Below are 13,868 nucleotides of genomic sequence, written 5' to 3' on the forward strand. Positions count from 1 at the left end.
AGCAGAATGAGTTCTCATCTCACATACTAGACAAATAACGATAAGATTTTTAAAAGTACTTGGGCAGGAGTGCAGTTATGACTTAATGCCCTGAAATTCAGTACAAGTTTTTTGTCTTGATATGTTGCTATTTGCACTCAGGTTGCTGGACTTATAATATGGCCTGATTTGTGGAGGAAAGTGTGGTGATCATTTTGACGACATTAAATGCATTAAGTAATGGATCCTGCAGAAGCACTACTGCAGCTGTTTTTGGTGCGTTACCTCGCAGTTGCTAATCGATTCACATTGACCTGAGCAAGATTTGAGATTAGAGTGAAGCGTCAAGATTGATCAGAGATCAATAGCCTGCTGGAGAGGCCGAGGCACCGGACAGGAAGCCCACACTGATGCCTCACTGGAGGGGGGGGGGAAACATCTCAGCAAATGGGATGGATAAGCCACAAATCCCATGTGGCTTTGTGCTACAGTGTAAGGATCCTTCAGACACCACTCGCAGTGTGTATTAGATAAAAGTGTAGACCATAGAAGTATACAATATACAGTCTACTTCATTAATATCTCAGTTTTGGGGATGAATACATTAAGCTAGACATTTAAAAAAAAATTGTGAAATCTTGGCATTGTGCAGTGACCTTTTATACCTCACTTATGTTATTTAAAATAATTCAAGAACAAAATAAATGAGTTTCTTAAAAGGCTGTCTTCATGAATCAATGAATGGATCTGAGTTTTTTCTATTCAGCGATACATTTAGCACTGAAATTTGAAATTACTTGTATAACCAGCCATTATCATTATTAGTAGTAGTAGTGGTAGTAGCACTATTATTGGTCCAATAAGAGAAAATGTTGCAAATGCAGAATCACAATAAAAAGAAAGTAAGGAAAATATGAATAAGTGCCACTTCTCTTTTGTCACTTTGCCTGCCTTAAGAGCAAAGCAGGTACATACATATTATTCATTTAAGGAGCTTAAGATCACTTGGTATACCCTCCTTATTTTCATGCATGACAAAGTCTACACATTCTTTAGACTTTGTGCCTGAAGAAATAATCATCGTCTGGTCGCTCAAGTTCTTGCATTAATTCACACTGAGTGAACTGTCATTTCAGCTCAGCTCTTTTAGGTAAAAGAAACTGCTGTTTGCTGTCCGTGGTGCTGAAATGACAGGCCCAATACAGGTGCGTTCCTACTGTTTCATAAGAGCGACCAAATTAATGTCTGGATTGGTTGATTCATAATGAATTTATTCTCTGCTTTGAAGGGATTTCAGACTTTTGACATCAAAATCAAAATTGTTTTCCAATTAACACAAACTTAACCTTATCTATTTATCTATCTAGTCAGTTCATTTAAATCGGCAGCCATGCAGCGCCTCCAGCCCACGTGGTTCAGACGGAACGGGACCCGGGACCATTAGCAGACGACCTGAGGGGGATGCGCCCTCCCCTCCCTTCCATCAGTGGACGAAACAAAACTGCTTGGCCTTGCCTTGTTAGCGGCACAGCCTCACATTGGCTATATAAGGCGCAGACAGAGGAGGTCTTAGTCGCTGTGAAAGCCATACACCCCTCACCTGCACACACACACACACATAACACACATACACCCACATACACGCCTCCACCTCCTGCACCGTCCCCCTTCATTCTTGCGCACATCCCCTACGGTACTCTGACCGGATGAGTTACCCGGTGGAAACGATAGGGAGTCCCTTCAGGAGAAGTATGGATACTAGGACCACCACCTACGGCTACAACCGCTCCGGCGGCACCCCATCCAGCGGCTTTCGCTCCCAGTCCTGGTCCCGGGCAAGCCCCGGCTCCACCATGACCACGTCTTACAAGAAGAGCGTGAATATGCCGGTGTCCCGAGCTTACAGCTCAACGGTGTTCAGCTCCGCCGACAGCGTTGATTATAGTCAAACCTCCATTCTGAACGGAGACTACAAGCGATCTAATGAGAAAGAGCAACTCCAAGGGCTCAACGACCGGTTCGTTGTTTACATTGACAAAGTGCACTACCTGGAGCAGCAGAACAAGCAGATCGAGGCGGAGATCCACGCACTGCGGCAGAAGCAGGTGTCGCGCACCCAGCTGGGCGACCTGTACGACCAGGAGCTGCAGGAGCTGCGCTCTTTGCTGGAGCAAATACACCATGACAAGGCGCAAATTCAGCTCGACACCGACCATATCGAGGAGGACATTCAGCGGCTCAGGGACCGCTTTGACGAAGAAGCTCGCATCCGGGAGGAGACAGAGGCCATAATTCGTGTCCTGAAGAAGGACGCGAACGACTCGGAGTTGGCGAAGTCCGAGTTGGAGAAGAAAGTTCAGTCGCTGCAGGATGAGATTGCTTTCATCCGCAACAACCACGAGGAAGAGGTGAGCGACCTTATTGCCCAGATTCAGGCGTCTCAGGTGACCGTGGAGAGAAAAGACATCCAAAAGGCAGACATCACCGAGGCGCTTCGGGAGATCCGCTGCGAGCTGGAGGGTCACTCGAAACAGAACCTGCAGCAGGTGGAGAACTGGTTCATGTGCCGCTACGCCAAGCTCACCGAGGCTGCGGAGCAGAACAAGGACGCAATAAAGTCCGCCCGTGATGAGATCGCCGATTATCGCCGCCAGCTGCAGTCCAAGACGGTGGAGTTGGAGTCCGTCCGCGGGACACGAGACTCGCTGGAGAGGCAGCTGAATGACATTGAGGACCGTCACAACAGCGACCTGGCCAGCCTGCAGGTAAGCCGCGGCAGCCGTGCGTAAAGAGCTGTGAATACAGGGCTGTGCTTTGGATTTACTTTATATTTTGCGATTTAGCTAATGTTTTTTGTGTGTTTAAACTTAATCCGCGGTTTGAGTTGCTGTCATGATGATTAGAGTTAATCTTCATTGTAATATTTCATGTCTTTTAGATCTTAGTGACGTAATTTTTATTTGAGGAACTTATAAACTTCTTTTTATAACAGCATAACTGGACATATTTTCTTTTCTATCACCGCTGAGGGTCCGTGTTTCAGCATTTTCTGCTGCGTAATGGGTGCTATGCGCGCCTCATTGCGCTCACACGAACCCAGCGGTGACTTTCTTTACAAGCTAGAGATATTTCCAGGTGTCAGGAAATGGTTAAAGGGAGACACTGCAGCAGACTCTCTCTTTTTCTCTGTGTTGCTGAGTCAGAGGCATGGGTCGATGCCTTTATTGGCTCTGTCCTTGCATCACACCACTGAGATTTTGGGGTGGGGGTGGGTGTGTATTGACAAGCGTGGAGTCTGCCCTTGAAAAAGAAGCATTCAACATCTCTAGAATACTGTATTGCGTCAGAATATATTAAAGCAACAGCCTTCGGTGGGCAGAGTCCACAGAGATTATAAAATGTGCAAGATGGTTTTGTAATAACGGACAAAACTGTCAGAGCTTTTCCAGACATAGTTTTGCTGCACTTGATCAACATTGTTTTCTGTCTGCTCTTTTATTCCTCAGGAGACAATTCACCAGCTGGATAATGAGCTCAAGAGCACCAAATGGGAGATGGCTCGTCATCTGCGCGAGTACCAGGACCTGCTCAATGTCAAGATGGCCTTGGACATCGAGATTGCTGCATACAGGCATGTATTGATAAAAGTAATTTAAAAATAACCTTTACAGTCATTTTACACATTTTCTGCTGTTCTTTGTAGTAGAAGTGAGGACTGAATACATATTTGTTGTCCCTAGGAAACTCCTTGAGGGTGAGGAGAGCCACTTCAGCACTTTCCCCTATCGCCAGACCATCACCTCTACCAAAATCTCTAAACCTAAATCAGAAGTTTCCAAGATTAAGGTGCAGCACAAGTTTGTGGAGGAGATCATAGAGGAGACGCGGGTGGAGGATGAGAAGTCTGACATTGACGATGCCCTGGCAGAGATTGCACAAGAGCTGTCTGCCACAGGTGGAGATGGAGAAGAGGAGGGAGAGGAGGAGGAGGGGGGAAAGGCAGAAGAAGAAGAAGCAGAGGGTGAGGGGGAAGAGGCAGAGGGGGAAGAGGCAGAGGGGGAGGCTGAAGAGGAGGAAGTTGTAGCCGCCACTGAAGCCAAAGTTAGCTCTAGCGCACCCACTAAGGAGGAAGAGGCAGAAGAGGATGAGAAAGGTGGTGATGAGGAAGAAGAGGGTGAGGGAGAAGGGGGTGAGGAAGGGGAGAAGGAAGAAGAAGGTGAAGGAGGGGATGAGGGAGAAAAGGGGGATGATGCAGAGGCAGGTGAAGAAGGAGAAGGGGAAGAGGGAGGAGAGGAGGAGGAGGAAGTTGAGGAGACAGTATTGTGTGCCAAAGCTCCAGAGTCTAAAGCCTCTCCTGACAAAGAGAAGGCTGGAGACAAAGAAGGCAGTGGAGGAGAGGAGGAAGCCACAGCTGAAAAGGAGGGTGGTGATCAGGATGAAGATGCAGGCAGTGATAAGGCATCCAAAAGTGGAGATGAGAAAGAAGAAAAAGAGGATGCAGACAAAGGCAAAAAGGAAGATAGTGAAAAAGATGAGAAGAAGGTGCAAGATAAAAAAGCAGATGACAAACCAGAAGAAACTGTAGCCAAGACAGAAGCTCCGAAAACAGAAGCTGCAAAGCCCGATGCCAAGAAGGAAGATGCTAGCAAAGCAGAGGCATCAAAACCTGATTCACCAAAGTCTGAGTCCCCAAAGCCTGGATCCCCCAAGTCTGAGTCCCCAAAGCCCGGATCCCCCAAGTCTGAATCACCTAAACCTGAGTCTCCCAAATCTGAATCTCCCAAGCCTGCATCTCCAAAGCCTGAGTCCCCCAAAGAGGGCTCACCAAAGGCTGGGTCCCCAAAACCCAGCTCCCCAAAAGCTGAGTCCCCTAAGTCAGAGTCCCCAAAACCTGAATCCCCAAAAGCTGAATCCCCAAAGACTGAGACAACCAAGTCTGAAGCTCCTAAAGCTGTTGAAGAGAAATCAGAGAAAAAGAGTGACCCAGCAGATGACAAGAAAGTAGAAAAGAAGGATGTTGCCATGAATGGCGACATAGACAAGAGCAGCCCAGAAGAGAAAGACAAGAAGGATGAAGAGAAAGAAGCAGATGTGATTGCTAATGGTGTGGACGAGAGCCCCGTCAAGGAAGATGGCAGCCAGAAAGTGGTGATCACCAAAACCGTGGAGACAATCACCACCGGAGAGGATGGATCCCAACACATCACCAAATCCATCACTGTGACCGAGACCGTGAAGGAAGTGGAGGAAGTGCAGGAGGTGGTGCAGGAGAAGCTGGTGTCCACCAAGAAGACGGAGAAACACTCCACTCAGTCCATCAAGCAGGTGGCTGAGGGCAACTGATCAGACTCCAGACAGCTGATCAGCAGGCGGAGGAGGGGCCAGAGGAGACGACACGAAGACAAGCAATCAAAACTAACATAGCAAAGTAAATCATACAGCTAGAGCAATGTAATAAAGATAACCACTCTCCAACATACAAAACAAATCATAGTGAAGCCAAAACTTAAATGCTACAGATTTCAAAAATGCATGTTGAGTGACAGCTTTTATCGGGCTTTGCTAAAGATGTGGTCAGGAGCAAGCGACTGAGACATTTTATCTTCTTTTTCATTTTTGCTGTTCAAGGGTGAGCTTACAGAAGGGTGGGAGGGGGGTCTCTGCATGCTAGCTCAAGAGAGGGGAGATCATTCCTCTCTTATATGTATGTATGGTAGAAACACACTGTAAAAAGAGTAAATATGTATAAGGAATAATGTTGGGGGGAGATTGAGAGAAATATTATTAATGTTAATAGGTTTTTTGAGTTTAAGTAAAAGGAGGGGCCAGGTAGGTGCAAGGGTCCTTCACACTGACATGTGCTCTTCTGAAGAAGCCTTATTCGACACATGAAGACACCAACTGAGCCAAAAAGAAACTAACAACAAATACACAACATACAGTGAAGAAAGAAACGGGCAGCGATATGATAAACACATGAACATATACATCCAGTAACTGAAGCAGTTAAAGCTTAACAAACCTGAAGAAACTAGCCTTAAACATGCTTTTTATCAGTGTCTGTTATGTTTACCTGAGTGCAACTGAAAAAAAAAAAGCAACTGTAAATGCGCACATATGCGCATTCTTGTATGCATAGGATGGACTTGAATTTAAATACAGAATTATATGAGGTGCTACTGTTTGCAATCCCATGACTCATCATGAACGATTTCCCAGCAGCATTTGCTCAATAAATGTCATAATAAAGTAAAAAAAAAATAAAAAAAAGACTGTGTCTTGTGATTTTGTATATATATGTATATATATGTATTGTATGTATAATACAGGTATCAAACATTACATTAGAGTGGTTAGTGTTAAGAAGGTTCTATGTAGTTGAAAGCATTATGACTTAGAGAGCTTTACAATGAATGTTTAGTATTGAAATGCATAGCTTAGTTCTGAATGAATGAATTGCAAGTTTGAAAACTTCTGATTTAATGTTGCTAACCAAATATGTTATCCACAAAGTTGCATCCACATTGATACCGATTTAAAAGACATTATCAGTAAATTAATATATAAATGATAATAAATGTAACACAACTCTGACCCCTCAGTCCGGGGAGCAGAGTTCACATTCAGCCAGATTAACCCAGAAAGATGAAAGATATTGGCCACATATTAATGTAAGCTGTATTGAGTTTTATGATTGATATTCAGAAAAACAATCATTGAAAGCAGATGTTAAATATTAGTAATTTTGCCATCAAAGCTACTTGTAAAAATAAAGTCATCAACTAAGACTGTAACTTATCTAAAATCATTTTTAAAGTTTTTTTGAATCCCTCTAATTTAATACCATTAATCATTTTCATGACATGTTTAATGGATATTAATAAAATAGTTTTTTAATAAGGAGTTTAATGAGTTTTTTAAATAAGGTTTAACTGCCCGTGCTGATAGAATGGGAAAGATTAATTTCTCAGCTTATAGGTTATCATATTGCTTAAAGTTGTTTCTTCATCTTTATTTGATTGATGTTCTGCTGAACTGATTTGTCGAGAGATTTTACACATGTGGCAGAGATTTATGTCTTTGTCTGCAGCAGAAGCACAGAACCAGAGAAGTGATGGTGGATGTTATCGCTGAAAGGCTGGGTGGGAAGAAACAGCACTGCATCAGTCTGTCCAGATTTTTTATGATCAGTCCTTTAAACCCATCACCAGGGCTGTATGCTACATATGTGATGCAGAGTGGTCATAGTTAATGCCTACCCAAGGATGTCAAATAACCGCGACCTCAGAGAAAAATGCGCATCAGCACGTGGATGGTTTCTTATTACATCTAGGATGATCATAAAGATTGTGAAAAAGGCTGTAAAAATCATAATTTCATGTTATTGCAACAAAAATGTTATGGGTTTTTACATGAGACTATAATTAGTTTCAACAGGTGCGTGTTGTTATGTATCACATATAAATGGAATAATAAAGCAGAAAATACATTCACATTGAAGTAATCTTATTTCTTGGCTTGGCTTTTCAGTACTCAGAGGAAATCAGTCCACCTGGAGGACGGTGGCTGCTGACTGGACTGCCCTTCACTTCATCTTTTCGTCAACCTTCACACTTAAAGTGAGAGTCACTGTATATGTAACTCTTGAAAGAAGAAAATCTAAGTATTCCTCTTAAAAATGACAAGTCAAATACAGTAAAACACACTTTCTCAATTCAAAAATGTGGAATATTTACTTTTGTTCATTTTTCACACTGTTTCATGTGTACTCCTTTAAAAGATCTAACATCATACAACATTTACTTTAAGCCTAAATAGAAAAAGTAGTGTTTCTTTATTTAAGAAACATATTTTAGCATTAAAAGGGACTATTACTTTAACAGCTCAACAGCACTGAAGAAACATCTTGTAAGCATATTCATTTAAAACAAATAAAACTCCCTCTGACGGTGGTGACACTAATCTGACTGTGGTGACAGTGTCCTCATTACAACATACAATTCCAAAATGTAAACCACTCAAGTCAATGGCTTCTTGCCTAACAACTTTATTTAACTATTTGGTCCAAAATATAACAATCCTGAGCATTGTGATAAACATTTTTCAAAGAATATAAGGTACAATTAAGCAATATCATTATTAAAAGTACCCCATCCCCATATAACCAAATATCAAATCGTCATAGTAAAAAATAAGTTTCTGGGTGAACTGATCCCTTTCTCTTACGTTCTCTTGATATTTGTTGTCTATGTTTCCAAGCCTTTCTCCGACTTCTCTTTTCCCTTTCATTCAAGTCATTTTTCATCCTCCCTTCCTCCACCCTCTTCTTCCATCTTTGCCTTTCTGTTCTGAGGTATTCCTCCTTTAACTCTGCCTCACTGTATATTTTCTCTCTTCGCTTCTTTTCCCTGTTTCTTCTCCTTCTCTCTTCCACAGATAGCTGCTGCCTAGCCATAACTTTCTAAGATACATAAAGTCAAACTGTGTGTGAGTGTAACAGTCAATGTTAGATGTGGTTAAATGTCATGCCATTTTCATTTGACTTTAGTCATTGGAGATGCATAGCCTACAAGGGATAGTGTATACTATGTGCTATATAAGTGGGTAGTAGGTGCACTCTGTGCATCCCAAATGACATAAGCCAAATGAACATGGCATAATAGTGAATTGGGAGAGAGGGAAGGCACACCTCATCCCCTAGGGTTGGACGATATGGAAGAAATACAGAGGGAATTTCATAAATATAAATATAAAAGAGGTTAATGAAACATTACAGGTCATATTGGTATTTATTGTGATCAAGAACTATATTCTAGCCTCCACTGAGGACCATCTGGAGGTTTTTGTCAACACCGTCAGACTGTACGTCACCACTGTCAGACAGAAAACCTGACGGTGGTGACAAAAACCTACTCTTTCACATGATATGCATTAGTTGTTCACATTAGCCATCTTGTTTCCCCTCTGTTGCTAGCTACTTCAGACCTCTTCTTAAAAAGTATACATTTATGTCATATACAAAAGAGACGGTGTTGACATGTTATGGTTGTGTCCAAAAATATGAAAAAGTTTAAGAGAAAATAGCAAACTTACAGGAGCTTGAGTGATCTTGAAGCATGCAGTAGTGCTGAAGGTTTGAAAATAGGGTCCTCAGGAATGTAGTTGGCCTTGCAGTTGCCTGATTTTATTGCTTTTTATAATTATCTGACAGTGGTGACAAGTATGTGGGACACATTTTGAGCAACCACAAAATAATAGTAAATATTGTTCAAAACTCACTTTTTGCAGTTTGTAATGCATATTACAATTTACTCTTTCATGTGGTAAAGATAATATTGAGTTCAATTATTACTTAAATGATTATCTCCTATCCGAGGACAACTGATTTTGTAGGCAATGGGCCAGCATATAATCATCCTCCTTATAACGAAAGAAAAAAAAAGATATTTTTAATGGTGCAAATGTGTCAAAATGTAAACAAATAGGCCATAAAGTGTATTTCACGGCTTAACTCACATCATTACAAGGATTATGGGAGTTCCAAAACTTAAAACATGATTATGCCCCTTTTGCAAGAGTTGGAGTGTATTTTTTTAACTTTTTTTTCTGTACTGTCAATATTACTTTGGACATGTCAATGTCAAATCAGAATGGCTGGTGGTGTTGTTTGGAGCACTGCAGCTATGTCGATTTAGTCTGAGCAGGACCTGTAGTATCATTCTGAAAACTCCTTGGCTACACAACAAATAATAATGATTCAAGAAGCATGGCTGTGACAGGGAAGTTAATAAGACAGGAAGACAGGGATAAATGGAATCAGAAAGTGACACATGGTGACATTTCTCACCAAACCACTGGCAAGATTATATTAAATTAAACAGATTTTCAGGGATTTATGCTGTAAATTTGTGTCTTTCATCTATTTGTCAAGTGTGAAAAGTTCTATATTGACATGATGTATGCTTTACCAAGCTCAAAATCAATGACATACATGGTTTTAAGAGGCGTTTATTTAACCACCAAACTCACACACTCACATTTGCATTCAGCAGTTACACATATTAGACTCGTCAGGAAGTGTGCAGCCAGACCTTTCAGGACTACTTTGAATATTGGCAAGCAGTTAGCCTTGATTTGTTGCTGTAGTTGGCTATTGGACTGTTTTATTGAGCACCATGTTAATAAGCAGATTTGAGAGGATAGCGTTGATGCCTCTACTGTTTGTCGAGCTAATGGACAGTCCTGACTGAAGACTTGACTGACTTATTCTTTACCCTTTGTGCTCTTTTCTTCAGCAGCTTCGGGCTTGGCTGTTTTTCCACCCTCTGTTTCCTTTTTGGCATCAACTTTGTCATCTGTTTTTGGAGCAGCTTTGTCATCTTCCTTGTCGTCTTTCTTGGCATCAGCTTTCTCTTCTTTCTCCTCACTTTTCTCCTCTTCTTTCGTATCCTCTTTTTCTTCTTCTTTTGCCTCCTCTCCTTTGTCATCAGCTCCTTCTGTTTTTACCTCCTCTTGTGCTTCTTCTTTAACCTCAGTCTCCTCTTCTTCTCCTTTTTCCTCTTCAGTGGCCTCTGTCACCTCTTCCTTTTGCTCCTCCTCATCACCACCTGTATCAGCAGATAACAATTTTATTATTTTTGACCTTAATAATTGATTTTTAACCAAGAAGTCATAGAAAATAATCAGAAATACAACTAACCCTCCTCTTCCCCCTTAGCCTCTTCATCTCCTTCTTTAGTCTCCTCTTCATCTTCTTTCTCTTGATCTCCCTCCTCCTCTCCTTCTTCTTTCTCCTCCTCCTCTTCCTGCTTTGCCTCTGTCTCCTCACCTCCCTCTTCTTCCTTACCTTCCTCCTCCTCCTCCTCTTTTAGCACCTCTTCCTCCTCACCAGGTGGGCTGGCCTCTGCTTGCTGGGCATGGCTGGCAGAGATGATCCCCTCGGTGGTGCTGACACTGGAGCTGAGCAAACGGGATGTCATCAGATAGGAGGTGCCAGAGCTCAGGCTGGAGAGGACGGGCCTGACGAAGGAGGGGGCTGACAAACTGTGGCTGTACAAAGAGGACACGCCCCCAGCCACCCCCGCACTGAAGCGAGACTCCTCCCCTTCCAGCAGCTTCCTGTGCAGGTTGATGAAAAGTCAGTTTGTCAGTGGCCATTTATTAACACAACAGGGTCTGATACAAGATGAGGAAAGTGAAGCTTATTTTTGCTAATGCACTCTGATTTACATACAGGTCCCTATTAAGAAATTTGATCTCTTTGATTATTTTTGTTCTCAGGAACTGATTTTTCTAGGTTCTCTCTTATCACTTCTCACCTGTATGCAGCAATCTCAATGTCCAGAGCCATCTTGACATTCAGGAGATCCTGGTACTCTTTCAGATAGCGTGCCATTTCCTGTTTGGTGGCCCTCAGCTCACCCTCCAGCTCTCCGATGGTGTCCTAAATAAGAGATAAGGTGTTTTATAAGTCACCAAGGTGCAATAACATGACCTTGAAATGAAAACCTAAGTAATACTCTTAAAGATTAATATTCTCCAAATCACAATATCTGAATAATTAATAACACGTCATGATAAAATACACCTTCAGCCACAACTGACCTGCAGAGCTGCTATCTCAGCACTCTGCTTCTCCTCCATCTCATGCAGCTGTTTCTCCAGGGATTCATTGAGGCCTCTGCATGCATCGATCTCCAGCAGGCGGGCCTGGAGCTGGCGCCTGTACTCTCCTGCTTCATCCTTAGAGCTTCTTACGGCATCACTGTGCTGGGCCACGGTCTCAGTCATGGAACCCACCTTCCCTCTGAACCACTCCTCTGCTGCCTGCATGTTCCTTGCTGCCAGCCTTTCATACTGGGACCTGATGTCCCTGAGAGCCCCGGAGAGGTCAGGAGTTGCGGCCTCCGACTCTACTGCCACCTGGACGCCAAGCTGGACCTGGGCCTGAAGCTCAACCACCTCCCCCTCATGAATCCTTTTGAGGAAGGCCAGCTCTTCCAGCAGCGTTTCAATGCTCCTATCCAACTCAGCCTTAGCTAAGGCAGCCTGGTCAGCCTCACGACGGGCATCCACCAGCCTGCCCTCAGCCTCTTCACGTGCCAGCACTTCCTCCTCATATCGACCCTGCAGGGCACTCAGAGTTTGTTCCAGACGCTCTTTCTGTCCCAGGATGGCCTGCTTCTCTGCCCTGGCCTCATCCACAGCTGCTCTCAGGGAGCGGGCCTCCTGCTCGTACAGTGCTCTCAGGCGGGATGGCTCAGTGTGCCTCTGCCTCAGCAGCAGCAGCTCTGCTTCCAAAGCACGATTCTGCTGCTCCAGCTCACGCACTCTCTCAATGAAGCCGGCAAAGCGGTCGTTGAGGTCCTGCAGCTGGCTGCGTTCCTGGGTGCGAATGGCACGGAATTCAGAGCTGATCTGGGCTGCCTGGCTGAGCTCCAACTCCAGGGAAGAGGCTTGTGAGGAGGAGGAGAGCAGCACCCGGCCGGGAGAGGAGTACTGCAGACGGGAGGAGGACAGAGGGGAAGCATGGGAGGAATAGACCGAGTGAGTCCTCCCTCTGGTCACCAAACGAGTGGGAGGCTCAACAATCCAGCGTCTGTATGATGAGGTGGAGTAATAGGGGTCATATCCGATGCTACTCATGGCTGAGTGGTGGGAGGGCAAGCTGCTCTCCCTCTCCTCTATGCGTATGTGTGTGCGTGAGTGTGTGTGTGGAGGTGTATGAGGGGCTCGGGTTTAAGCCTCGACTGCTTGCTGCTGCAGCAGCCTGTGCTTTTATAGCAGGACAGTGAGCTCTGACGCAAGCGCTCTCCACAAACTCTGACAATGCAGGTTCGATAGGTTTACACTGCAATGGCAAGAAATGAGAAAGGGATCAAGGGAAAGAGTGTGGGAGGAAACTGAGTGAGGGTTAAGGATGAAGTAAAGAAAAGAGGGAAGAGGTAGTAAAATTACATCTTGCAGGAATCTATATTTCTGAGCATGTCACTGACAGTTCAATTATGGCAAGATTCTTAATAACATGACCTGTAATAAAGCAGATAAATCCCAATGTGCATTACAATGCAACAAAACACAAACACATACAAAACAAGAAATAGTGGAGCCTAAGGTTGGACACTGATCATGACAACATTGCAAATAAGTGATACATTTTGTTTGGAGTTCCATATATTTTATAGAAGCAAAACATGGCTAAAACATACTTGCTGTGCTATCCTCGCTGCAGGGGAGAGAGGAGAGAGACAAGGTGGGGGTGTCCTGATTTAACAATCGTGACACAGCATCTCTCCTTCTGGTGGAGAGCAGAACTACAGCCAGGACCTCAATAGACCTGCAGTGATAAAATCCCAACCAAGTAGAAGGTAAGAGGTCATAATATAGAGCATAAAAACAAAAATGAAATGGCAACAATTAGAAGATATTTGAATACATTTTCTAATTTCTTGATACATCAATAAGCTCTGCTGTTTGTTTTGAGATTGGTTAATTAGTATTGTTTATACGACATCACAACATTTAAAGTTAAGTCCTTATTTCTTTCCTTTTTTCAGGTTGTTCTTTCATTTCTAAAACAGGCCCTCTCATCTGCACCTCAGATACTCTGGCAGGTCAATTACACCCGGCTGCTGACATGCATTTTCTTTTCTTGTAGCGCAAGAGCCATGCATTAAGTGTATTGCAGTGCCTTGCAGTAATGTCTGTGTATGTGTGGTTGCGTGGGTATGTGTGTGTGTACGTTCATGATCCATGGCGGGAATGCTCAGGTAGTTTGCCCCCAGTACTTACACACAGCACTGTGCCCAAACAGAAGCGAGGCAGGCAGCAGGAAGTGGCTGACTTCAGTGGGAGCTGCATGGGCTGTGGTGCAGGCTGACTCATCGTAA

General features: G+C 43.6%; 2 protein-coding genes across 2 annotated transcripts; one reads left to right on the forward strand and one right to left on the reverse strand.

The window, feature by feature from the left end:
• The first annotated feature begins 1,529 nt into the window (after nt 1-1,529).
• On the forward strand, nt 1,530-6,227 carry nefma (neurofilament medium chain a). Its single transcript, XM_046375994.1, has 3 exons — nt 1,530-2,744; nt 3,486-3,610; nt 3,720-6,227. The coding sequence occupies exons 1-3, from the start codon at nt 1,686-1,688 to the stop codon at nt 5,320-5,322; spliced, it is 2,787 nt and encodes a 928-aa protein (XP_046231950.1). The 5' UTR covers nt 1,530-1,685; the 3' UTR covers nt 5,323-6,227.
• Nucleotides 6,228-9,731: 3,504 nt separating this feature from the next.
• On the reverse strand, nt 9,732-12,624 carry nefla (neurofilament light chain a). The gene is made up of 4 exons (XM_046376074.1): nt 11,584-12,624; nt 11,298-11,422; nt 10,679-11,097; nt 9,732-10,586 (listed from the first exon to the last, which is right to left on the reverse strand). Exons 1-4 carry the CDS (start codon nt 12,622-12,624, stop codon nt 10,243-10,245), a joined length of 1,929 nt encoding a protein of 642 aa, XP_046232030.1. The 3' UTR covers nt 9,732-10,242.
• Between the last annotated feature and the right edge of the window lie 1,244 nt (nt 12,625-13,868).

The sequence above is a fragment of the Scatophagus argus genome, chromosome 20 (genome assembly GCF_020382885.2).
Source record: "Scatophagus argus isolate fScaArg1 chromosome 20, fScaArg1.pri, whole genome shotgun sequence".
Taxonomy (NCBI): Eukaryota; Metazoa; Chordata; class Actinopteri; family Scatophagidae; genus Scatophagus; species Scatophagus argus.

Bases quoted from the DNA above. Each gene is read 5' to 3' on its own strand.
- nefma (XM_046375994.1), top strand. From the start codon at position 1,686: ATGAGTTACCCGGTGGAAACGATAGGGAGTCCCTTCAGGAGAAGTATG. The intron at 2,745-3,485 runs GTAAGCCGCGGC...TTTATTCCTCAG, and splicing joins GCGACCTGGCCAGCCTGCAG to GAGACAATTCACCAGCTGGA. The intron at 3,611-3,719 runs GCATGTATTGAT...TGTTGTCCCTAG, and splicing joins ATCGAGATTGCTGCATACAG to GAAACTCCTTGAGGGTGAGG.
- nefla (XM_046376074.1), bottom strand. From the start codon at position 12,624: ATGAGTAGCATCGGATATGACCCCTATTACTCCACCTCATCATACAGA. The intron at 11,098-11,297 runs GTGAGAAGTGAT...CAACCTGCACAG, and splicing joins ATTGAGATTGCTGCATACAG to GAAGCTGCTGGAAGGGGAGG. The intron at 10,587-10,678 runs GTTAGTTGTATT...CTGCTGATACAG, and splicing joins GGCTAAGGGGGAAGAGGAGG to GTGGTGATGAGGAGGAGCAA.